This window comes from Zalophus californianus, chromosome 5 (genome assembly GCF_009762305.2).
Source record: "Zalophus californianus isolate mZalCal1 chromosome 5, mZalCal1.pri.v2, whole genome shotgun sequence".
In the NCBI taxonomy this organism is placed as follows: domain Eukaryota; kingdom Metazoa; phylum Chordata; class Mammalia; order Carnivora; family Otariidae; genus Zalophus; species Zalophus californianus.
In genome coordinates, this window is record NC_045599.1 from 33,302,188 (window position 1) to 33,329,160 (window position 26,973).

General features: G+C 35.8%; 1 protein-coding gene across 5 annotated transcripts in view; it reads left to right on the plus strand.

Annotated features, from left to right (window-relative positions):
- Positions 1-26,973, plus strand: part of LOC113928824 (ankyrin repeat and KH domain-containing protein 1) — a 126,518-nt gene that overhangs the window by 37,911 nt on the left and 61,634 nt on the right. For 4 of the 5 annotated variants that reach the window (XM_027604962.2, XM_027604961.1, XM_027604959.2 and 1 more), the window contains exons 7-10: positions 1,308-1,402; positions 18,290-18,527; positions 18,888-19,079; positions 23,848-23,957. In XM_027604962.2, coding sequence (XP_027460763.1) covers positions 1,308-1,402; positions 18,290-18,527; positions 18,888-19,079; positions 23,848-23,957 — 635 coding nt within the window. The remainder of the gene's footprint in view (positions 1-1,307; positions 1,403-18,289; positions 18,528-18,887; positions 19,080-23,847; positions 23,958-26,973) is intronic. The other variant, XM_027604963.2, reaches the window with a different exon arrangement.

Sequence of the window (26,973 nt, forward strand, 5' to 3'; positions counted from 1 at the left end):
GTTTTTCTGTTCTACCTTCCTACTATTTGATTTCTATTCTCAAAATTACCTGTAATCCAAGATGGTAGCTAAAGCCCCAGCAATCTATGTTGTAGGAAGGACAAAGAGGCTAAGGGCAAAATGGGGAGTGCTTTCCAAATCAGTAAGCTACCTTTAAGGAATCTTCGTAGAAGTTCTGCCTTATAGCTCCCACTTACATCTCATTGGCTACACATAGCAAGGGAAGCTGGGAAATGTAGTCTTTTAGTCAGGCACGTTGCCACTCATAAAAGTCAGAGTTCTGTTACTATGGAAGACTGAAAGAGTGGGTATTGAGTAGGGAACTAGTAGTCTCTGCAAATACATCAGATGGATGTACCATAATTGCCTATTGTTGGACACTTGAATTGTTCCCAGTTTTCACTATTATTAAAAACACTGTAATAACATCCTTGTGCAGACATCTTTGCCTAATCTCTGATTATTTCCTTAGGATAAATTCCTGGAAGTGGAATTGCTGGGTCAAAGGGTATGGACATTTTTAAGGCTTTTGATACATATTGCCAAATTGCCTTCTAGAAAGGTTGAAACAATTTACACTCCCACCAGCAGTGTTTGAGAGTGCCCTTTATCCCACCCTACACCCTCACCAACACTGGGTATTATCATTCTTTTTAATATTTGCCATTTTGATAGTAAAAAATGGTGTCTTATTTTAATTTGCATTTGTTTAATAGGAAGGTTTAATTTTTTTTTTCAGTTTAGTATTCATTTACATTTCTTCTTTAATAACCATTTCATGTCCTTCATCCATTTTTCTACTGGAGTGTTTGTCTTTTTCTTACTGACTATTAAGGCTTTTTATATATTAAATGTATCCAGAGGGTTGAAATTATTTTGAATGGAGTTTTCTGTACCTGTTCATTGCCACAGTGAGTTTATGGTCATTATTTTAATGCTGTTTTTATGAAAAATATCCAAACATATTTTCCCTGGCATTCTATTTGATTTCAGTGTTTTGATTTGATAGTTTGATAGTTTATATAGATTAAGTCAAAGAATAAGTATTATTGCTTTACTTGAGTTATGTGCTTTCTACTAATTCAGTCTTTAAAACCTAGATACCTTGATGAGAGCGTGCTTATTATTTTGGATTGGCTTTGTAAAACTGTCATTCCTTTACTGAATGAAAAATCAGTTCTCATAAATTTTTGTATAGATACCTGAAAGAAAATGATTCCCCATTTTAATTCTTATGTATTAAATTAATACTCAATTCTTTAGAAATACAGTTTGAAAATTCATGTTCTTTTTTTTTTTTTTTTAAGGCCATTTGGATATGGTTCGCTTTCTACTTGACGCTGGTGCAGATCAAGAGCACAAAACAGATGAGATGCACACTGCCTTAATGGAGGCTTGCATGGTAATTTTAAATTGTACTCATTTGAGATGACATTGAAAAGCAATGCTTTGTTTAACCTTTGTTTTTGTTTTTAAATATTTTATTTATTTGTCAAAGAGAGGGGGAGAGAGAGAGAGCGAGTGAGCACAATCAGGAGGAGCAGCAGGCAGAGGGAGGAGCAGGCTCCCCTCTGTGCGGGGAGCCTGATGCGGGACTCGATCCCAGGACCCTGGGATCATGACCTGAGCCAAAGGCAGACACTTAACTGACTGAGCCACCCAGGCGTCCCTGTTTTGTTTTGTTTTTTAAAGAAAACTTGTTAATGCTTTTATGTACAGAAAATTCAACAGCATACACTTAGCCCAGTTTGGTAGCCAGTTCTTTAGCCTTTGTTTTTTCCATTTTGGCAATGTGAATCACTGAGTTTGGACCTAGGACCTTGCCTCCCCAGTGACAGCAGAGCTCATCATATCCGTCATTATAATTGGTCCTGATAGCTTCTGCCAGCTTAGCCAGAGCTCCTCTGTTTTCTGAGTTAACCTGTGTGAAGGCGACAGTGTTGCAGGTCTTCCTGTGGACCAGACACCCTAGCCTGACCTTCTCCTTGATAATGAAGTAGGAAGCCCCCATCTTATCACACAGGGCAGGCAGAAAGATAACCAACTCAGTGGGATCCACATCATGTGCAGTCACTATCAGCTAAGCCTTCTTATTTTCTCCTAAGATGGTGACATTATTAAGCCCAGCTGGAAGAATAGGCGACCTTAGTGGGGACATTCCCTTTGCCAAGAGCTTTCTTCTCAGCCCATGTCAACAATCACTCCTTCTTCTCTTTGTTTCTGGCGTGTATTTGTGGGCCAGCTTAAGCAGTTGGGTAGCTATTTGGCTGTCCAAGGCCTGGGTGAACTGGTTAATTGTGGGAGGCACTTTTAGGCATTTATAGAAAATAGCCCTTTTGCTGCTACAGGCAGATGTAGCAGCACCATTTGACAAAGCAGATGAGGTCCCTTTTGGGCTGGATGTCCCATTTGATGCCAAAGTTCTTGGGCCTTTTCTTAAACAGGATTGATGACCTTCTTGGCCTTCTGCTTCTTCATGATAGCAGGGGCTGGGGCTACTTTCTTCCCCTTAGCCTACTTTCCTTTCGGCATCTTGGATGGCTGGAGGAGAGTTGTTTAACTTTTTTTTTTTTATTAATTTTTTTGAAAGATTTTATTTGAGAGAGAGAGGGAGAGAGAGCGTGAATGGGGGGAGGGGCAGAGGGAGAGGGAGAAGCAGACTCCCTGCTGGGCAAGGAGCCTGCCTCGGAGCTAGATCCCAGGACCCTGAGATCATGACCTGAGCTGAAGGCAGAGTTTAACCGACTGAGCCACCCAGGTGTCCCAGCTTGTTTAATAGTAATAATACTTGATAGTAAATCTGTCAATGTAGGAAACAGTACATAAGGCAGGCTTGGCTCTGTCATTTCCAACACACTGATAGATTTTTATTTTCTTCCCAATTTTTTTATTGTGGTAAAAGACACATAACAGAATTTGCCATCTTATTTTTTGTGTATAGTTCAGTGTATTTTTTTTTTTTAAGACTTTATTTATTTTTTGACAGAGAGAGACAGCGAGAGAGGGAACACAAGCAGGGGGAGCGGGAGAGGGAGAAGCAGGCTTCCCGCGGAGCAGGGAGCCCAATGTGGGGCTCGATCCCAGGACCCTGGGATCATGACCTGAGCTGAAGGCAGACACTCAATTACTGAGCCACCCAGGCATTCATAATGTTATATAACAGTCATCACCATCCATCTCCATAATTCTTTTCATCTTGTAAAACTGAAACCCTGTACCCATTAAATAACAGCTTCCCATTCCCTGTTCTCCCCAGCCCCTGGCAATCACCATTCTACTTTCTGTCGATGATTTTGACTACTCTATCTCATTTAAGAGTAATCATACAAAATTAATTAGTTAATTAATTAAAAGAAGAGGAAGCATACAGGATTTGTCTTTTTCTGACTGCCTTATTTCACTTAGCATAGTGTTCTTAAGGTTCATCCATGTTATAGCATATGTCAGAATTTCCTTACTTTTTAAGGCTGTATAATATTTCATTGTATGTATATAACGTATTTTGCTTATTCAGTCATCCTTTGGTGGACACTTGGGTTGCTTCCATGCATTAGCTATTGTGAATAATGCTGCTTTGAACACAGATGTACAGATATCTGTTCAAGTCCCTGCTTTCAGTTCTTTTGGGTATATACCCAGAAGTGGTATTGCTTGATCGTATGGTATTTTTATTTTTAATTTTTTGAGGAATTGCTACCATACAGTTTTTCCACAGTAGTTTTTCCATTATTCCATTTCCACAATGTACAAGGGTTCCAATTTCTCTATATTCTCACCAACACGTGTTGTTTCCTGGGGATTTTTTTGGTAGTAGCCATCCTAATGGTTGTGAGGTGGTATCTCATTGTAGTTTTTTTTTTTTTTAATTTTTTTATTGTTATGTTAATCACCATATATTACATCATTAGTTTTTGGTGCAGTGTTCCATGATTCATTGTTTGTTCATAACACCCAGTGCTCCATGCAGAACGTGCCCTCCTCAATACCCATCACCAGGCTAACCCATCCCCCTACCCCCCTCCCCTCTAGAACCCTCAGTTTGTTTTTCAGAGTCCATCATCTCTCATGGTTCGTCTCCCCCTCTGACATACTCCCCTTTTCTTCCTCTCCTGTTATCTTCTTCTTTTTCTTTTTTCTTAAAATATGTTGCGTTATTTGTTTCAGAAGTACAGATCTGTGATTCAACAGTCTTGCACAATTCACAGCACTCACCGTAGCACATACCCTCCCCAATGTCTATCACCCAGCCACCCCATCCCTCCCACCCCCAACCACTCCAGTAACACTCAGTTTCTTTCCTGAGATTAAGAATTCCTCATATCAGTGAGGTCATGTGATACATGTCTTTCTCTGATTGACTTATTTCACTCAGCATAACACCCTCCAGTTCCATCCACATCGTTGCAAATGGCAAGATCTCATTCCTTTTGATGGCTGCATAATATTCCATTGTGTATATATACCACATCTTCTTTATCCATTCATCTGTCGATGGGCATCTTGGCTCTTTCCACAGTTTGGCTATGGTGGACATTGCTGCTATAAACATTGGGGTACACGTACCCCTTCGGGTCCCTACATTTGTATCTTTGGGGTAAATACCCAGTAGTGCAATTGCTGGATCGAATGGTAGCTCTAATTTCAACTGTTTGAGGAACCTCCATACTGTTTTCCAGAGGGGTTGCACCAGCTTGCATTCCCACCAACAGTGTAGGAGGGTTCCCCTTTCTCCACATCCCCGCCAACATCTGTCATTCCCTGACTTGTTAATTTTAGCCATTCTGACGGGTGTGAGGTGGTATCTCATTGAGGTTTTGATTTGGATTTCCCTGATGCCGAGCGATGTGGAGCACTTTTTCATGTGCCTGTTGGCCATTTGGATGTCTTCTTTGGAGAAATGTCTGTTCATGTCTTCTGCCCATTTCTTGATTGGATTATTTGTTCTTTGGGTGTTGAGTTTGATAAGTTCTTTATAGATTTTGGATACTAGCCCTTTATCTGATATGTCATTTGCAAATATTTTCTCCCATTCTGTCGGTTGTCTTTTGGTTTTGTGGACTGTTTCTTTTGCTGTGCAAAAGCTTTTCATCTTGATGAAATCCCAATAGTTCATTTTTACCCTTGCTTCCCTTGCCTTTGGTGATGTTTCTAGGAAGAAGTTGCTGCGGCTAAGGTCGAAAAGGTTGCTACCTGTGTTCTCCTTTAGGATTTTGATGGACTCCTGTCTCACGTTTAGGTCTTTCAACCATTTGGAGTCTATTTTTGTGTGTGGTGTAAGGAAATGGTCCAGTTTCATTCTTCTGCATGTGGCTGTCCAATTTTCCCAACACCATTTGTTGAAGAGACTGTCTTTTTGCCATTGGACATTCTTTCCTGCTTTGTCAAAGATAAGTTGACCATAGAGTTGAGGGTCCATTTCTGGGCTCTCGATTCTGTTCCATTGATCTATGGGTCTGTTTTTGTGCCAGTACCATACTGTCTTGATGATGACAGCTTTGTAATAGAGCTGGAAGTCCGGAATTGTGATGCCGCCAGCTTTGCTTTTCTTTTTCAGTATTCCTCTGGCTATTCTGGGTCTCTTCTGGTTCCATACAAATTTTAGGATTATTTGTTCCATTTCTTTGAAAAAGGTGGATGGTATTTTGATGGGGATTGCATTGAATGTGTAGATTGCTCTAGGTAGCATTGACATCTTCACAATGTTGATTCTCCCAATCCATGAGCATGGAACGTTTTTCCATTTCTTTGTGTCTTCCTCAATTTCTTTCATGAGTATTTTATAGTTTTCTGAGTACAGATCCTTTGCCTCTTTGGTTAGATTTATTCCTAGGTATCTAATGGTTTTGGGTGCAATTGTAAATGGGATCGACTCCTTGATTTGTCTCTCTTCTGTCTTGTTGTTGGTGTATAGGAATGCCACTGATTTCTGTGCATTGATTTTATATCCTGCTACTTTACTGAATTCCTGTATGAGTTCTAGCAGTTTTGGGGTGGAGTCTTTTGGGTTTTCCACATACAGTATCATATCATCTGCAAAGAGTGAGAGTTTGACTTCCTCTTTGCCGATTTGGATGCCTTTGATTTCTTTTTGTTGTCTGATTGCTGTGGCTAGGACTTCTAATACTATGTTGAATAGCAGTGGTGAGAGTGGACATCCCTGCCGCGTTCCTGACCTTAGGGGAAAAGCTCTCAGCCTTTCCCCATTGAGAATGATATTCGCTGTAGGTTTTTCATAGATGGCTTTTATGATATTGAGGTATGTACCCTCTATACCTATACTCTGAAGAGTTTTGATCAAGAAAGGATGTTGTACTTTGTCAAATGCTTTTTCTGCATCTATTGAGAGGATCATATGATTCTTGCTCTTTCTTTTGTTAATGTATTGTATCACGTTGATTGATTTGCGGATGTTGAACCAGCCTTGCAGCCCAGGAATAAATCCCACTTGGTCATGGTGAATAATCCTTTTAATGTACTGTTGGATCCTATTGGCTAGTATTTTGGTGAGAATTTTTGCATCCATGTTCATCAAGGATATTGGTCTGTAATTCTCTTTTTTGATGGGGTCTTTGTCTGGTTTTGGGATCAAGGTAATGGTGGCCTCATAAAATGAGTTTGGAAGTTTCCCTTCCATTTCTATTTTTTGGAACAGTTTCAGGAGAATAGGTATTAATTCTTCTTGAAATGTCTGATAGAATTCCCCTGGGAAGCCATCTGGCCCTGGGCTTTTGTTTCTTGGGAGATTTTTGATGACTGTTTCAATTTCTTTAGTGGTTATAGGTCTGTTCAGGTTTTCTATTTCTTCCTGGTTCAATTTTGGTAGTTGATACATCTCTAGGAATGCACCCATTTCTTCCAGGTTATCTAATTTGCTGGCATAGAGTTGCTCATAATATGTTCTTATTCATTGTAGTTTTGATGTGCATTTCCCTAATGATCTGTGATGTTGAGCATCCTTTCATGTGCTTATTGGCCATTTGTATATCTTCTTTATTGAAATATCCATTTAGATCTTTTGCCTCTTCTTGAATCAGGTTGGTTGTTTTTTGTTTTTGAGTTTTAGGAGTTCTTTATATATTTTGGATATTAATCTCTTACACCCATTATAAATATATCCAAGTATTTTCTCCCATTCCGTGGGTTGCCTTTTTACTTAGTTGATAGTGTCCTTTTATATATAAAACTTTTTAATTTCATGAAATCCAATTTATTTTTTCTTTTGTTGCCTCTGCCTTTGGTATCATATCCAAGAAATCATTGCTAAATGCAATGTCGTGAAGCTTTTATCCTATGTTTTCTTTTAAGAGTTTTAGAGTTTTAGGTTTTTGATCCCTTTTGAGTTAATTTTTATATATGGTCTTAGGTAAGGGTCCAGCTTCATTCTTTTGCATGTGGATATGCAGTTTTCCCATCATCATTTATTAAAAAGACTGCTCTTTCCTAATTGAATGGTCTTGACATCCTTGCAAAAATCATTGGCCATATATAGATGCAAAGGTTTATTTCTGGGATCTCTCTTCTATTCCTTTTGTCTATGTCTGTCTTTATGCCAGTACCAAATATTGTGATTATTGTAGCTTTGTATATGTTTTGAAATCAGGAACTGTGAGTCCTCCTGCTTTATTCTCCTTTTTCAAGATGGTTTTCGGGGTCCCATTAGATTCCATATGATTTTTAGGATGGGCCTTTATATTTCTGCAAAAAACACCAATGGGCTATTTATAGGAATTGCATTGAATCTATAGATTGCTTTAAGTAATATTGACATCTTAACATTATTAAGGCTTCCAATCCATGAAAACAGAATATGTTTCCACTTATTGCTAGAAGAAATTAAAGAAGATATAAATGTTTTGGGTTTTCATTGTATTTTACTTCCTTGATTAATTCCTAAATATTTTATTCTTTTTGATGCTGTTGTAAATGGAATTGTTTTTCTAATATACTTTTCACAATTTTCATTGTTATGTGTTGAAATGCAACTAATTTTTGTGTTAACTTTCTATCCTACTACTTTGCTAATAAATTCATTTATAAGCTCTAACGATTTTTTTTTGTGTGTAGTCTTTAGGGTTTCCTACATATCATCTGTGAACAGAGATAATTTTACTTCTTCCTTTCTTATTTGGATGCCTTTTTTTTTCCCCCTTTTCTTGTCTATTTGCTCCAGCCAGAACTTCCAGTACTATTTGAATAGAAGTGGTGAAAGTGGGCATCCTTGCCTTGTTCCTGATCTTAGAAGAAAAGCTTTCTGTCTTCACCATTGAGTAGATGTTTCCTGTGGGTTTTTCATATTTGGCTTTTATTATGTTGTGGTAGTTTCCTTCTAGTCCTAATTTGTTGAGAGTTTTCATCATGAAAAGATTTTGAATTTTGTCAGATGCCTTTTTTGTATTAATGGAGAAGATACTTTGATTTTTTTCCCCTTTATTCTGTTAATGTGGTGTATTACATTGTTTTATTTTCTTACATTGAACCATCCTTGAATTCCAGGAATAAATCCTCCTTGATCATGGTGTATAAACCTTTTAATATGCTGCTGAATTCACTTTGCTAGTATTTTGTTGAGGATTTTAGCATTGAGTATTCATAAAAGACATTGGTCTGTACTTTCCTTGTAGTGTCTGTGGCTGACTTTGGTATCAGGATAACGCTAGTCTCATAGAATGAGTTAAGAAGTGTTCCCTCACCTTCAATTTTTTGAAGAAGTTTGAGAAGGATTGGTGTTAATTCTTTTTAAAATGTTTGGTAGAATTGGTAGAATTCACCAGAGAAACCATCAAGTCCATAAGTTTTCTTTGTTGGGAGATTTTTTTTTTTTATTACTGATTCAGTCCCTTTACTAGTTAAAGTTCTATTCAGATTTTCTATTTCTTTGTGATTTAGTCTTGATAGGTTTTGTGTTTCTAGTAATTTGTCCATTTCATCTAGGTTATTCAGTTTGTCGGCATACAATTGTTCAATGTGCTATCTTATAATCCTTTTTATTTCTGTAGAATTGGTGGCACTCTCCCCACTTTCATTTCTGATTTTACTAATTTAAATTTCTTTTTCTTTGTCCATCTAGCTAAAGGTTTCTCAATTTCGTTGATCTTTTCAAAGAACCAGCTTTTGATTTCATTGATTTTTCTCTCTATTGCGTTCATCTCTGTTCTAACCTTTATTTCCTTCTGCCAGTTTTGAGTTTAGTCTTTTTTCAGTTCTTTTAATTGGTGTCTAGTTTGTGTAATTTTTTACAATTTTTATTAAGTTATTTTATTTCAATATAGTTAACATACAGTTTTATATTAGTTTTGGGTGTACAATATTCTTATTCAACAAATTCTATACATTCCTAGTGCTCATCATGATAAGTGTACTTTTTAATACCCATCGTGTATTTCGCCCATGCCCCTACCCAACTCCCCTCTGGTAACTATCAGTTTGTTCTCTGTAATTAAGAGCTGTTTCTTGGTTTGTTTCTCTCTTTTTTTTTCCCCTTAGTAATTTGTTTTGTTTCTTAAATTCTGCATATGAGTGCAATCATATGGTATTTTCTTTTCTGACTTATTTTACTTAGTTGTATACTCTAACTCCATCCATGTTGTTGCAAATGTCAAGATTTCATTCTTTTTTAATGGCTGAATAATATTCTGTCGTGTGTGTGTGTGTGTGTGTGTGTGTGTATCTATATGTGTATCTATACACGCACACAGCACATCTTTTTTTAAAGTAAAATGCCATTTTTTCTTTGTTCAGAATGCTTGTTTTTAAAGTTAACTGAAATTAAAAATGGTTTGTTTTCCATTGAAGTTAACACCCAAAACTATTAACTTCAGTATTAAAGGTCTATAACAAAAATGGACCTATATTTAATCTCAGCTGATATCTGAATAGTTATATATACACTATACAATGACATCTATTCTTTTTAACAAAGCACAGCCTCCCGATCAGACACAGAAATGCAGAAGTAACAGTGTTACTTTCATTTTTTCCCACTTGACTAAAATATTTTAATCTCTAGAATTCATAAACTCAAAACTGTTGATACAATTTTAATTGTTTTTTCTTGTTCATGTCTGAAGAGGAGCTTCTTTCTCTAAGAAATTTTATATTTTATAATCTTTCCTTTGAAATAGAAGAAAGATATGGAATCTCCTGAGTTATATATGCAGCTTATACATTATTTAAAAGTTATTTTTTTAAAGCTTTTTTTTTTAAGATTTTATTTATTTATTTGACAGAGAGAGACAAAGCGAGAGAAGGAACACAAGCAGGGGGAGTGGGAGAGGGAGAAGCAGGCTTCCCGCTGAGCAGGGAGCCCGATGCGGGGCTCGATCCCAGGACCCTGAGATCATGACCTGAGCCGAAGGTGGACGCTTAACGACTGAGCCACCCAGGCGCCCCTAAAAGTTATTTTTAAAATATTACAAATTAATCATTATGTTCATAATACACATCCTTGTTATTCATATATTCCTTTAAGCAACATTCAAGTAAATTTGTGCTTTGTACGTTTACATTACTTTAGAGCCTATTTTTAGCTTTCAATAAAACGGTATATAAAGATTTCTCAAATATTAATAAATGACCCAAAACAGCCATTATGAAAATATAAACTGCTATTAGAGCTTTTCCATCTCTCATTTTTTATGCATTTCCTGTCGACCATGTCATTTCCTATTCTGCAGGGCACACACCACATCTTTATCCATTCATCTATTGATGGACACTTGGGCCACTTCCATAATTTGGCTATTGTAAATAATGCTGCAGTAAAAATACGGGTGCATATATCCTTTTGAATTAGTGTTTTTGTATTCTTTGGGTAAATACCCAGTAGTACAATTACTGGATTGTATGATAGTTCTAATTTTAATTTTTTGAGGAACCTCTATACTGTTTTCCACAGTAGCTGCACCAGTTTGCATTCTCACCAATAGTGCACAAGGGTTCCTCTTTCTCTACATATTCGCCAACACTTGCCATTTCTTGTGTTTTTAATTTTAGCCATTCTGGCTCGTGTGAGGTGATATTTCATTGTAGTTTTGATTTACATTTCCCTGATGATGAGTGATGTTGAGCATCTTTTTATGTGTCTGTTAGCCATTGGTAATGTCTTCTTTGGAGAAATGTCTATTCATGTCTTCTGCCCATTTTAAATTGTATTATTTGTTTTTTGGGTATTGAGTTATACATATAAGTTCTTAATGTGTTTTGATACTAACACTTTATCAGATAGGTCATTTGCAGATACCGTCTCCTGTTCAATAGGTTGTCTTTCAGTTTTGATGAGCGTTTCCTTTGCTGTGCAGAAGCTTTTTATATTGAGGTGGTTGCGATAGTTTGTTTTTGCTTTTATGTTCCTTACCTCAGGAAACATCTAGAAAAATGTTGCTATGGCCAATGTCAGAGAAATTACCGCCTGTGCTCTCTTCTAGGATTTTTATGGTTTCAGGTTTCACATTTAGGTCTTTTATACATTGAGTTTATTTTTTTATTTTTTTTTTTAAGATTTTATTTATTTTTTATTCGAAAGAACGCATGCATGTGCATGCGCGCAAGCATGTGCGTGAGCAGGGGGAGGGGCAAAGGGAGAGGGAGAAGCGGAGTCCCCACTGAGCAGGGAGCCCAACGTCTGGCTTGATCCTAGGACTCTGGGATCATGACCTGAGCCAAAGGCAGACTCTTAACCTAGTGAACCACCTAGGTGACCCCAGTGAGTTTATTTTTATGCATGGTGTAAGAAACTGTCCTGTTTCATTCTTTTGCATATAGCTGTCCAGTTTTCCTAACACCATTTGTTGAAGACACTGTCTTTCCCATTGCATATTCTTGCCTCTTTTGTTGAAGATTAATTGACTGTATAATTGTGGGTTTGTTTCTGGGCTTTCTATCCTGTTGCATTGATCTTTGTCTCTTTTTGTGTCAGTACCATACTGTTATGATTACTATCGCTTTGTAATATAACTTGAAATCTAGAATAGTGCTACCTCCAGTTTTTGTTTTCCTTTCTCAAGACTGTTTTGACTCTTCAGGGTCTTTTGTGGTTCTATGAAAATTTTAGGATTATGTATTTTAGTGTTGTAAAAAATGCTGTTGGTATTTTGATAAGGATTGCACTAAATCTGTAGATTGCTTTGGGTAGTATGGACATTTTAACAATACTTGTTCTTGCAGTCCTTGAGCATGGAATGTCTTTCTATTTCTTTGTGTTATCTTCAGTTTCTTTAATCAGTGTTTTATTTTTTTGAGTATAGGTCTTTCACCTCCTTGGTTAAGTTTGTTCCTAGGTTTTTTATTTTTGGTGCAATTGTAAATAGGATTGCTTTTTTTTTATTTTTTAAAGATTTTATTTATTTATTCATTTTTAATTTTTTTTTAAAGCTTTTATTTATTTATTTGACCGAGAGAGACACAGCGAAGGAGGGAACACAAGCAGGGCGAGTGGGAGAGGGAGAAGCAGGCTTCCCGCGAAGCAGGCAGCCTGATGCGGGGCTCAATCCCAGGACTCTGGGATCATGACCTGAGCCGAAGGCAGATGCTTAACGACTGAGCCACCCAGGCGCCCCTATTTATTTATTTGAGAGAGAGAGAGCATGAAGGAGAGATACCACGAGCAGGGGTGAGGGTTAGAGGGAGAAGCAGACTCCGCACTGAGCAGGGAGCTTGATGCGATGTGGGACTCCATCCCAGGACTCTGGGATCATGACCTGAGCCAAAGACACACACTAAAATGACTGAGCCACCTAGACACCCTAGGATTGCTTTCTTAATTTCTCTTTCTCTTGATTCATTATCAGTGTATAAAAATGCAGTGGGTTTCTGTACAGTGATTTTGTATCCTATGACCTTACTGAATTCATTTATCAGTTCTAGTAGTTTTTTGGTGGAATCTTTAGGGTTTTGTTTATGCAGTATTGTGTCATCTGCAAATAGTGAAAGTTTTACTTCTTCCTTACCAGTTTGGATGCCTTTTATTCCTTCTTCTTGTCTGATTACTGTGGCTAGGACTGCCAGTACTGTGTTGAATAAAAGTGGTGAGAGGGGCGCCTGGGTGGCTCAGTTGTTAAGTGCCTTCGGCTCAAGTCATGATCCCAGGGTCCTGGGACCGAGCCCCGCATTGGGCTCCCTGCTCAGCGGGAGACCTGCTTCTCCCTCTCCCACTCCCCCTGCTGTGTTCCCTCTCTCGCTGTGTCTCTTTCTGTCAAATAAATAGAATCTTTAAAAAAAAAAAAAAGTGTTGAGAGTAGACATCCTTGTCTTGTTCCTGATCTTAGGGGAAAGCTTTCAGTTTTTCACCATCGAGTATGATAATTCCACTCTGTTCTTTAGAATTTCCTTCCTTCTCCTCCTTTGGGTGTGTTTTGTACTTCTTTTTCTAAGCTTTTGAAATGTGAGCTTAGGTTATTGATTTTTTTCTCTTCTAATTGTATGCACTTAGTGCTATCAATTTCCCTCTCAGTACTACTTTAGCTGTGTCTTACAAATTTTGTTGTTTTGGGGGTGCCTGGGTAACTCAGTCGGGTAAGCATCTGCCTTTGGCTCAGGTCATGATCTCAGGGTCCTGGGATTGAGCCCCATGTCGGGCTCCCTGCTCAACCCCATGTCAGGCTCCCTGCTTAGCAGGGAGTCTGCTTCTTCCTCTCCCTTTGCCCCTCCCCCTCCTAATGTTTTCTCTCTCTCAAATAAATAAATAAAATCTTTAAAAAAATTTTTATATGTTATATTTCATTTTCATTTAGTTCCATGTATTATTTTTTATTTCACTTTAGACTTCCTCTTTGACCCATAGGTTATTTTGATGTGTGTTTAGTTTCCAAACATTTGAAGATTTTCCTGTGATCTTTCTGTTAATGATTTCTGGTTTGTTTCCATTGTGGTCAGAGAATACATTCCATAAAATTTCAGTTTTTTTAAATTTTTGAAGTTTGTTTTATAGTCAGGATGTGGACATATATTCCCTGTGCATTTGTGGAGAATGTATATTCTGCTGGTTGTGGTAGAGTGTTCTGTAAAAGTAAATTAGATCCTGTTGATTGATGGTAGAATTCTTCTACATTCTTTCTGATTTTCTGTCTAGTTTTTCTGAGAGTTGTGTTAAAATCTTCAGTTGTACTTGTGGATTTGTGTAGTTCTTCTTTTAGTTGCTTTTCATTTTTTTTCACATTTTTTCACACACTAGAGCTCTGTTGTTTGGTACCTATACATTTTTAGAATTGCTATGTTTTCTTCATGATTGACCCTTTTATCATTATATGACATTTCTCTTTGTCTGGTAATCTTTGTTCTGAAGTCTCTTTTGTTAACATAGCTCCTGATATTAATGTAGCTACTCTTGTTTTCCAGTAATTGTTTCCCTGATAAATGTTTTTATCCTTTCTTTTAAATCTTTGATATGTTTGATATGCCTCTATTGTTATACTGAAGTGAGTCTTTTGCAGACAGCATATTTTTAGGTCATGTTTTATAATCCACTCTTTAAGTCTTTGTTTTCTAATTGGTTTGGTTAGACTATTTACATTTAAATATAATTATTATTATTATTTTTTTAATTTTATTATGTTATGTTAGTCACCATACAATACATCAGTAGTTTTTGATGTGGTGATCCATGATTCATTGTTTTCGTATAACACCCAGTGCTCCATGCAGTACGTGCCCTCCTTAATACCCATCACCGGGCTAACCAAGCCCCCCCCTTCCCCTCTAAAACCCTGTTTGTTTTTCAGAGTCCATAGTCTCTCATGGTTCGTCTCTCCCTCTGATTTCCCCCCCTTCATTTTTCCCTTCCTTCTCCTAATGTCCTCCCTGCTATTCCTTATGTTCCACAAATAAGTGAAACCATATGATAACTGACTCTCTCTGCTTGACTTATTTCACTTAGCATAATCCCCTCCAGTCCCATCCATGTTGATGTAAAAGTTGGGTATTCATCCTTTCTGATGGCTGAGTAATATTCCATTGTATATATGGACCACATCTTCTTTATCCATTCATCTGTTAAAGGGCATCTCGGCTCTTTCCACAGTTTGGCTATTGCAGACATTGCTGCTATGAACACTGGGGTGCATATGGCCCTTCTTTTCACTACATCTGTGTCTTTGGGGTAAATACCCAGGAGTGCAGTTGCTGGGTCATAGGGTAGCTCTATTTTTAAAATTTTTGAGGAACCTCCTTCTAAAGTGGCTCTACCACCTTGTATTCCCACCAACAGTGTAAGAGGGTTCCCCTTTCTCCACAACCTCTCCAACATTTGTTGTTTCTTTCCCTGTCCATTTTTGCCATTCTAACTGGTGTAAGGTGGTATCTCAATGTGGTTTTGATTTGAATTTCCCTGATGGCTAATGATGATGAACAGTTTTTCATGTGTCTGTTAGCCATTTGTATGTCTTCTTCAGAGAAGTGTCTTTTCATATCTTCTGCCCATATTTTGACTTGATTATTTGTTTTTTAGGTGTTGAGTTTGAGAAGTTCTTTATAGATCTTGGATACCAGCCCTTTATCTGTAGTGTCATTTGCTAAATATAATTATTGATATGATGTTCTTATATTCTGATTCTGTGTTGAAATCTATTGTTTTGTTCATTTTTTCCATTTTCCCCCTTTATTTTCTTTAATATATCATTAATAGTCCTTTTTTTCCATCTCTTATATTTGATTTAGTTCTAGGTCTGCTTTTTTTGGTTATTTTATATCTTGACAATCATCACAGTTTCCTGCCTTTTAATATGTCTGGTATTTTTAATTATAAGCCATATGCTATAGATGATCCCTTTTCAAGTATCTTGATTATCCTGTCCTTCTTATAAAACTGTTATGTTTTATTCTAGCAGGCAGTTAAATTAACCAGTGGATCACTCTGATCATACTGAGGCTTAATTTCAGCTTTATTCTTATACTCCTACTTCCTTGCACCTTGATCTTTGGGTATTCCTTAAGTATGGCTCTCTACCATCTCATTTGAAAGCCAGGATATTCACCATTGGTCTTTCTATTCTGGCTGAGTCTGAACTCCCAAGATCTCCAACCTTCCAGCAGCCATTCTTTCCTAGACTCCTAGACTGTCATCCTTGGTGTGTTCAACTCTGGAGTTGCCCAAGTATCTGAAAATAGTTTTATATAGATTTGGAGATTACTCTGTATTTTCTTTTTCTCAGGTATCCTGCCCATACCTCTCAACTCCTAACTATTTGGCTGCTTTGAATTCTGATCTTTGTTTTCTTTGTTGAAAGAGATCTTACACTCTTTGTTTAGCCTCAGTTTCCTTAGACCATGGTTTGGAAGATGCCTAAAGAGAAAGCTGGAGTGAATGTAGCGTTCATCTCATGTAGCGCCTTTTTTTGGTGCTTAGCCTTAAGTTGTTTGCTGTTCAGTGTCTCCAGTTGCTTTATCTCTGTTTCCCAAATTTTACAGTTGTTTATTATAGGAGAGTGAGTCCAGTACCAGCTACTGACCAGTCTTGGAATTTTAAAAAATTCTAGTAATTGTATTAGGCCTTTAAGATTGGATTATTCTGTTTTTACTTCTTTATTTTTTTCCTTTGACAAAATTAATATTTTTTATTAAAGCAAAAAGTGCTTAGTATAATTTCTATTTTAATATATGTACTCAAGATATGGTAGCAGAGGAGTGCCTGGGTGGCTCAGTTGGTTAAGCAACTGCCTTCAGCTCAGGTCATGATCCTGGAGTTCCTGGATCGAGTCCCACATCGGGCTTCCTGCTTGGCAGGGAGTCTGCTTCTCCCTCTGACCCTCCCCCCCTCTCATGTGCTTCCTCTCTCTCTCATTCTCTCTCTCTCAAATAAATAAATAAAATCTTAAAAAAAAATATGGTAGCAGAAATCAATAAAGAAATTGAGGTAAATTCACACAAAACTATTGGGAGCCTAGAGGAGCATAGCAGTAGTTATTTGATCTGTGAATACTTACAAATTCTATTTTCTTTTCAATTAGAAACATATTTCAAACACCAAATAACTTAATACAGTAATTTGGTTAAAATATACTGTATTTTACGTATATTTGAAGTATTAGTGTTTAATAGTAAAGCTAGAATTTTATTTGTTTTAGTAAAACTGAAATTTTAATGCCAAATCATTTGTTTTTGACATCATGTCAAAAGTGATCAAAGCTGAGCTAGTCCTTTAGTTAAATAATGAAACTCTTGATGGATACTGAAATCTAACATTTAATTAAGGTTTCTTTAATTAATTCTTTAATAAAAGAGTTGCCCAATATAAAACCTTATTTTTATACTCAGTCTTTACCTTTCATTAGCAGTGTTTTGGTCCTTTTTGAAGTACAGAACAACACAACATTTGATTTTATATGCTACAACAATAGTTAAGGGCTATATAAAATTTTGAAGTAAAGAATTTAAAACTAAAGGTGTGCCTGGGTGGCTCAGTCGGTTAAGTGGCTGCCTTGGGCTCAGGTCATGATTTCAAGTTCCTGACATCGAGCCCCACAACGGGCTCCCTGCTCAGTGGGGAGTCTGCTTCTCTCTCTCCCTCTGCTTCTCCCCTTGCTTGTGCTCTCTTGCTCTCATTCTCTCTCTCAAATAAAAAAATTTAAAAAAAAATTGAAACTAAAGAAGAATACTTACGGTGATAGAAGGATAGAATGAATTACCCTCCATGAGAATGTTTTATTAATTGCCTTACTGTCTGTGCAGATGGACCCATGGTAATATTATTTACAAGTGAATAGATATTTATTTTTACATTTTTGTAAAATTCTTTCTTTCATTGCAATAAGCTAGTGATGAAGAAAAATATAGGGTACTATCAGCCCACAGGGGTTTTCCTTGGTGACATAATCCCAAGTGGGAATGACTTCATAGAATTTGTTGTTATTTTTTTGTCAAGTCTTTGTTTCTTAAATAGATCTAATACAGTTTCTACACTTAAATATGACACGTAGGTTTGAGGGTATAGTTATATTTGACTTGGCAGTAGTATAAACAGGAATTATTTTGAGGTACTATTGTGTATGGATTTAACAGTTTTTTGAACTTCAGAGAATGTGAAAATTTGAAATTATTTGGAACTGTTAATATACGTCGCAAGTCTGATTCTTGTGGAAAATTTTGGGTTGGTTCAAAAGTAAGGTAAAGTAATTTTAATGGAGTTTTTGATAAGACATCTCAGGTTTCTCAGATGGGCATGATAATATGTATATATCTAAGGTGCATCTCCTTTTCTTTTTCCCTTTCCATCTTTCCTCAATCTCTTCTTTTCTCCCAATTTAAAAATCTCAAAACAAAAAAATTCCTTCCTTCTTGCTTTACTTCTAAAAATCTGCAGGATGGACACGTAGAGGTAGCACGTTTGCTTTTGGATAGTGGTGCTCAAGTGAACATGCCTGCAGATTCATTCGAGTCTCCATTAACGCTAGCTGCCTGTGGAGGACACGTTGAATTGGCAGCTCTACTTATTGAAAGGGGGGCAAATCTAGAAGAAGTTAATGATGAAGGATATACTCCCTTGATGGAAGCTGCTCGGGAAGGACATGAAGAGATGGTGGCACTACTCTTAGCACAAGGTAAAGTAGTTTTACTTCTTTAATTAAAAAAATCTTTAATTAAAAAAATAAATTTCTTTTGGATATTTTGTATTGCGTATCAGTGGAGTTTACTACTCTAAAATATTTAGAGTAAATATTAGTAAATTTACTAATAGTAAAAATTAGTAAATAAAAAAATTAGTAAAAATTAGTAAATAAATAGTAAAAAAATTTACTACTCTAAAATAAAACTAAAATATTTTTTTGCATTGATGATAAAATTATTAGTACCCTAGAAGGAATCCCAGAAGCAGGGAGAGATGATTAACACAATTTAGAACAACATTTTTATCATTAAGTGTTGCAGCTAGTTTATTAATTTTTATGCTTTCCTCTTAGGAGCAAATATAAATGCCCAGACGGAAGAAACCCAAGAAACTGCTCTGACCTTGGCTTGCTGTGGAGGATTTTCTGAAGTTGCAGACTTCTTGATTAAGGCAGGGGCTGATATAGAACTTGGCTGCTCCACACCTCTGATGGAGGCTTCACAGGAGGGACACCTCGAATTGGTTAAATATTTATTGGCTGCTGGTATGTGGATTTAAAAATGCCTTTTAGAAAAAGGCTTTTATATTGCTTTCATAACTTTATCAATTAACCTTAGCTTTTTCATATCTATAAAAGTTGAAAGCCAGCTCCACAATTTGCTCTTCTTAGGCTCCTAAATCTCTAAAAATGTCATCTTTAAAACATTTTCTTATTGTTATTAATGTTTGCTTCATGACCATAGCTTTCTCATCGACCTTCTCTCTCCATTGAATAGTTTGTGGCTTCTGGAATGGAGAAGTTAGTTCCTCTTAGTCTCTGTTAATAAGTGGAGGTGGGGATGACATTATAGAGGTTATAGTTTGATACTTTCAAGCCTGTTCATTTCTTGACATTTTTAAGTCTTCTTAAGAGAAAAAAAAAAAGAACAAGTGGGAATTTAATTTTTGGCAGAAGTACTTAGTTTTAAAATAATTTGTGCTTTATGCATTGGTAAGCAATAGGAAGAAATAAATAGTTTTACATAAAATACTTGTAGTTTTATAGCATATAAAGAATATACCAGAGGGATGCCTGGGTGGCTCAGTTGGTTAAGCGTCTGCCTTCAGCTCAGGTCATGATCCCAGGGTCCTGGGATCGAGTCTTGCACCGGGCTCCTTGCTCAGCAGAGAGCCTGCTGCTTCCTCTGCCTGCTTCTCCCCCTGCTCATGTTCACACTATCTCTCTGTCTGACAAATAAATAAAAATCTTAAAATATATATGTATATGTATATATATATATATGTGTGTGTGTGTGTGTATATATACCAGGAAAACATTTATCCAGATAGAAATATACTTTATATATATTTTAGAAATAATATAAAATTTTTCTTTTTATCCATGTCTAACGTTGTTTAAAACTTGATATATGAAGGGGCACCTGGGTGGCTCAGTTGTTAAGCGTTTGCCTTCGGCTCAGGTCATGATCCCGGAGTCCTGGGATTAAGCCCTGCATCCGCGGGAGGCCTGATTCTCCCTCTCCCACTACCCCTGCTTGTGTTCCCTCTCTCTCTGTGTCTCTCTCTGTCAAATAAACAAATAAAATCTTTAAAAAATATATGAAGAAATTAATATGTAAAGGAAAATAAAATATTTAGCAAAACTTTATTCAACATTTTTAAGCTTTTACTGTTAACATTAATTTCATTATAGCCCACCCTCAGTTTTTCCTTTGATTTATTATTGAAATAATTTCTTAGGATTGTTAATGGTTCAGATGATTGTGTAGTTTTTGAACAAAAGCATAAACCAGTCATACAAGCTGGCCTCTCCCCTGACTCAAATATTATTAATCACTGCAGTTAATGTATGCATTATTCAGTCATTGTACCTCAATTATTTTCAGCAACTGTCTTTGTCCCCTTCTGGAGTCCTCTACCAGTGGTTACCTTTCCACAGTCTTCCCACGTCCCTCTATGTAAAGTCTTGTTGTAAGAGGCTTTTAAGAGAATGCATAAATGTTTAATAAGAAATTATTGAATACCAGGGTTTCTGGGTGGCTCAGTCATTAAGCATCTGCTTTCGGCTCAGGTCGTGATCCCAGGGTCCTGGCATCAAGCCCCGCATTGGGCTCCCTGCTCAGTGGGAAGCCTGCTTCTCCCTCTCCCACTCCCCCTGCTTGTGTTCCCTCTCTCGTTGTCTCTCTCTTTCTCTGTCAAATAAATAAATAAAATCTTCAAAAAAAAAATTATTGAATACCACGACATTCTGCTCAGCTCTTACGTTATCTCTATTAATTACCACTGGTCCCTGTATAGTAAGAAAGATTAAACACAGTCTTATAGATATGGAAACAATACACAAACACGTTACCCTAAGGCAACCAAGCTAATAAGTGACAGAGCTTATGTGCATACTTAGAACTCTGGACTTTGTTTTTTCTGTTGTACCACCATGGAGTCTCATTTAGCTACTTATGCTAATTTGAAGTATATAGTTTCCAGAACTATCTCAGGGGTTTGAGAATCACTTTTTTATTCGAACACTATCTATAAATTTTTTTTTCCAGTTTAAAGAGTGTGCTTAATTTACATGAAGTTCTTCTGAGAGTGTAGCACTGAAAAAAAAAAAAATAGGTTTTTTAATATATTGCCTCTACATTTTTAAAAATTGAAGAACCTTTTTGTTATGGCATTTTTTCAAACATAAAAAATAGTATAATGAACCCTAAGAAACCATCACCCAGCTTTACCAATTTTTAATTTATGGCCCATCTCATTTCATCTATACTCTTTCATATCCCCCATTTATTTTTATACAATTGTTTTTTATTGAGATGTAATTGATATATATAACATGAGTTTCAGGTGTACAACCTAATGATTTGTTATTTGTGTATGTTGTGAAATGATCAACACTTAAGTCTAGTGGACATCTGCCACCATATATGTTTATAGAAACATTTTTAAATTTAAAATTTAATTTTTTAATTTGAAAATAAATTATTAAAAAATAAATTTATTTCTATAAATGATCAATAAATGTTTTAATATGTATCTCTGAAAGATAATCTTAAAAAATAACCACAATATCATTTTCCTACCTAAAATTTTTAAAATAATAATTCCTTTGTATTATTAAGTGTCTAAGCAGTTTTCCTATTTTTCTTACAAATATGTATCTGTGTGTTTAATGACTTTTTTGAATCAAGATTCAAGTAAGATTTATACAACAACTGTTGATCAGTGTCTCTTAAGTCTCTCTTGCCTGTGGGCTCCCCTCCCATCTTTCTATTTCCTTGCAAGCTTTGACTGAAGAAATGGAATATTTATCCTTTAGGTTTCCCACAGTGTGGATTTTGCCAATTGCATCTCCATTATTTTATTTTACTTGTTTTTTTTGTCTCTTGGATTTCCTATAAAGTAGTAGTTAGATCTAGAGACTTGATCAGAATTCGGGTATGATGTGTTTTTTGTTTGTTTTTTTACTAGACTGCTTCATAGGTAGTATTTGTATACTTTCTTCAGGAGGTAATAAATGTCTGATTAGCTCTCTTTTTGTGATGTTACTAGCCATAAATGATCAGTAGAGCCATTAATTCATTAGGAGTTACAAAGTGGTGATATCTCAGTTCTGTTATTCCTTTCTTCTTTATTAGCTGGAATATGTCTTTAAAGAGAAACTTCCCTTCATCAACTATTTGGTTATCCTTAGATATAAATCATATGAGAATGGCAGTTTGATTTTTTCCCCTTTTATTTGCCAGTTAACAAAATAATAAGGTTATCCTCTAGCATCCTTCAGTGGTGACCAGTGAAGTGTTGTTTTGTTTTTTATTTGAACATCATTTGAACTTTCAAATTTAAGCATATATGATGGCTTTTACTCCATCACAGTTATTCTTTTAGAAGCAAAAACTGTTCAAAGGTGGGACAGTTTGATTATCCCTGGTCAGTAAGGTTAGCTCCTAAGTCTTTTTTTTTTTTTTTAAGATTTTATTTATTCATTTGACTGAGAGAGAGAGCATGAGCACAAGTAGGCAGAGCAGCAGGCAGAGGGAGAAGCTGACTCCCCACTGAGCAGAGAGCCCAATGGAGGCTGCCTTCGACTCAGGTCATGTCCTGGGATCATGACCTGAGTCGAGGCAGCCACTTATCTGACTGAACCACCCAGGAGCCCCTCCTAAGTCCTTTTGTTGTGACCTCACTATAGTCTTTCATAGTTCCCTTCCTTTCTGATATGGCAAGGTATTTCACGCACATCTTACACAGATTCTGCCCTGGTCTTGGAACCAATTATTTTTCTAAGAAGCCCTAGTTCCATTTAGTAGAAAATAGTATGTAGAGACCACAGTGTAATCTAGAGACCATTTCTGCTTGGTCTGTCATTATCTTTAGGACTTATTGGTTTGTCAGAGTTAGGAATTATTTATTATTTATTATTTATTTTTCTTATGGATAAAATACATCATGAGTTCATGTCAGTACTTCCAATTCAGAACCATAGGGTTTTAACGTAACTTCAGCAGTCTTCTGTGTTTTCTCTCAATTGTGCCAAAATTTTCACTCTTCACCAAAGGATTACTCATTCATTCATTCATTCATTTATTTATTTATTAGAGATTTTATTTATTTATTTGACACACACAGAGAAAGAACACAAGCAGGGGGAGCAGGAAAGGGAGAAGCAGGCCCCCCACTGAGCAGAGAGTCTGATGTGGGACTCAATCCCAGGACCCTGAGATCATGACCTGAGCCAAAGGCAGACGCTTAACCGACTGAGCCACCCAGGTGCCCCAAGATTACTCATTTACTTGTTTGATTTTAAGGTATCCATAGAACTATCTCAGAATACAAACCAGCAGCAGTACCACCAATATGATTTCCGAGAACTGTTTGATATTTTTTTGTCTCTGCAGCCCCCTCCCCCTTCCCGCTTGCGCTATATAAAATAATTCGGTATAGTTCCTTTCTTCTTCTTTTTTTTAAAGATTTTATTTATTTGAGAGTGAGAGAGAGAGCACGAGATGGGGGAAGGCCAGAGGGAGAAGCAGACTCCCTACTGAGCAGGTAGCCTGATGTGGGGCTCGATCCTGGGACTCCTGGGATCATGACCTGAGCTGAAGGGAGACGCTTAACCGACAGAGCCACCCAGGCACCCCTAGTACGGTTCCTTTCTGTGTGCCTAAATGCATAAAAGAAAAACAGGATACTTAAAATACTTTATGATATTTTAATATTTGAATTCATCAATTTCATCAGATTGCAAAATTGGACTATTTAATAAAATTTTACAGTTTACAAAGTAAATGTTTGGTTTTTTTGCTGGCTAGGTGCTAACGTTCATGCTACAACAGCAACAGGAGACACAGCCTTAACCTATGCTTGCGAAAATGGACATACGGATGTTGCAGATGTTTTACTTCAAGCAGGGGCCGATTTAGTAAGATATTTTTATTTATTTATTTTTTGTGAATATTGATATTCATTTATTTTTAACATTCAGAATACCCTTGTAAAGCAGGTCAGTAGTTTGCATATTTTGTAGAAAACAACTTTAAAAAAAGTTATTGTAGTTGCGTTCATTGAATATATATGAAAGTACTTAGTTTTTAATAGGATATACTGTTTCTTTCCTACGTAAAACTATTAGTTGGTTTCTTCTACTCACCTCAGTCCCATTTGACTTTCCTGAACTTTTTAAACTGCTCTTTATTAGACATATCATAATTTCAGTGATACGTTTACAAAATAGAATAACCTGTCAAATCACTTTGATTTCTTTTGTTTCTTTAATTTGTTTGACTTTTGAAAACAAAGCTACTATCGTCTGCCTAACAACATTATTACAGCATTCTATTCTTTTTTTCTTCTTTTAGCGTTTTCTATTTTGGCTTTTCAAAATTTCAAATTAGATGGCAGGTTCATATGTGTAATAACCTTCACAACTGTGGGGAATTGTAAATAGTTTTTCACTTGAAAGGTTCATGCTTCTTGATGAAATGTGTGCTTTGACTAATTTTTATTTTGTGAGGGTACTTTAAACTGCTTTTTAGAGTTTGTCTCCAAATTTTCATATATATTTCTTAAAAACCTATGTGAGACATGCACATGTCAGTTGTAGAGAACCAATATATTAAAGTTATTTAGAAAAAACAGTGCAAATATTGCCCTTTAAACCATTTCAAGTAACAGACATTCCTACAGATACCTGAGAACATTGTTGGAAAATAATTATTGGTTAACATAAATGTATAGTATGATTATGCTATTTATCATTATTTCTACTGATACTAAATATTATAATAATAGGATTCATTCTCATCAATCAGGATCTGCCCCATCAGTTAGAATTTCTGAGAGGTGTGCTTTTTTTGCTTGAAAATTATGCAGAATGATATATTAAGTAGATCTTAACCTTCTGCCTTCTTTCCTTTTTTAGACTTGCTTTGGGTCATCCATAAAAATTAAGAATTGAAGTATTTGATCACTTAAAATAAAGAAATAGGATATAGCATAAAAGCTATATGCAGAGTTTAATACTCTTATCCTCTGAATTCTTATCTGATTCTCTCTTCTTTCCATTTTTCTATGGCAGAGTCATTTTCTTAATCTGTTGAGAATTACTCTGAAAATATTAAATAGTAAAAAGAGGAACTATCTGTTAAATAGAATCTAATATATAGCAAAACCTTATTGATTTCGACTAACCTAAGAGAATGTATTTATAGTAAAGATTTTGAGAATCTAATATATAGCAAAACCTTACTGATTTCGAGTTAAAAATGTATTATGAAATATTTTTAAACGTTTTATTTCTGTAGTCTTCTGGAATTACATAAACAGAATGTGATTAGAGTTCTTTGGAAGAATTACTTTAAATGAACAGAAAGATTTGAATTTATCATACTATTTTACATTCCAAATGTATGGTTAAAAAAGTGGCTCAGAAAAATATATATCTTAATTAAGTAGAACGGTAATATTGTTATTCTGGTATAATTGTTTATTCTATTTTGCAATCTGTCTTTACATTCATACTTATGTGTAATTATAACCATAGTGTAATATAGTTGTTTTCTATTTTTTCCACTGTGCATTCTATCATAATCTTTTACATATTGCTACATAGTCTCTATATTTATAGCTCTTCTGTTAAGTTAATGAACCATAATCATTCACTTATTATTGAACTTTTGACTTGCTTTACATTTTTCACTGTTATACTGTTAGATTTAGTAACTTCATGTGCATAGCTTTTTTTTCTTTTGAATAACTTCATATATTTTAATTTAAAAAATATATTGCTTGTTCCATGCTTTTGCTATCTGTGGCGAGAGACATTTCAATTTTCATATTAGTTCTTTTCCTGATTAATAAGCAGTACTCGTTCTTTATATAAAATGTGACAAATATGGAAAAGTATAAGTTTGGTATTTAAAACCTATAAATAAACTTTGTGATTTCAGGCTTTACTATGTTAGCCAGTGGGGGAAACAAGACATAATCAAAAATAAGAAGTGAGTAAAGTAGGCAGATCAGTCTGAATCCTGAGAAAAAGTGACTGTTACTAGCTGGACCTTACAAGGCAGTAGCATCTTTCTTGGCTTCCATTCTTTGCTGCCACCTCCAAGTATCTGTTTTGGGTTGTACTAATTTCCTCCATTGCTTTGCAGATAGAAGACTCTCCACTCCCATTCTATCCCTGGCATCTCATTGGTGTGTTCTGATACCTCTATTTGTTTAAATTAACTGAATTTTTTGTGAGTGTGGGCTGGCTGAGAACCTTCATTTTGGGGGGAACTATTTTTACCTTCAGTTTTAAATAAGAATTTACAAGTCAACCTTTGGGACACAGTCTGAACCAACCCCTATGCTTTGTTAGATTTTAGAGCCTAACTTTGGCCACAGTTCAAGGTTTGGTATTATAGTTTGTAAAAAGGAGCTTAAAAGCTATTGTTTCTCATTCTTTAAAATAGCTTGTACCAGAATCAGTTAGGATATTAATTATGGTTTAAAAAAACTTCTAATGCAACAATTTGGTTTTCTTGTATTGTTGCCTGAGATGAAACTGAAAACTTCTATGGCTTTTCATTCGAAATGTGTAGTAGGTATAATTGGAGGACTTAGTTTTAAGGGAAATCTAGAAATTTTCTTACTGATTGCTTTTAAAAAATTCTCAGCTAGAACTGGTGGTATACTTGAGCATTTTCAGATAGATCCTCAAAATACGTGCATGTTCTAATTTGAAACTTAGTTATTTAAAATGTCACTTTTTCTAGTTTTAAAAATATTTTAAAATAAACATAGATATTATACTGAATATCATATTTAGAGGTTATAATTGATATGTAGCTTGTCTAACTTTTTAATAATTGAATAAATTTGAATAATCTATTTAAAACTTTTGGACTTGATTAGTATCCTTAAATCGGCCACTTAAAACGTTCTTTTTGAAA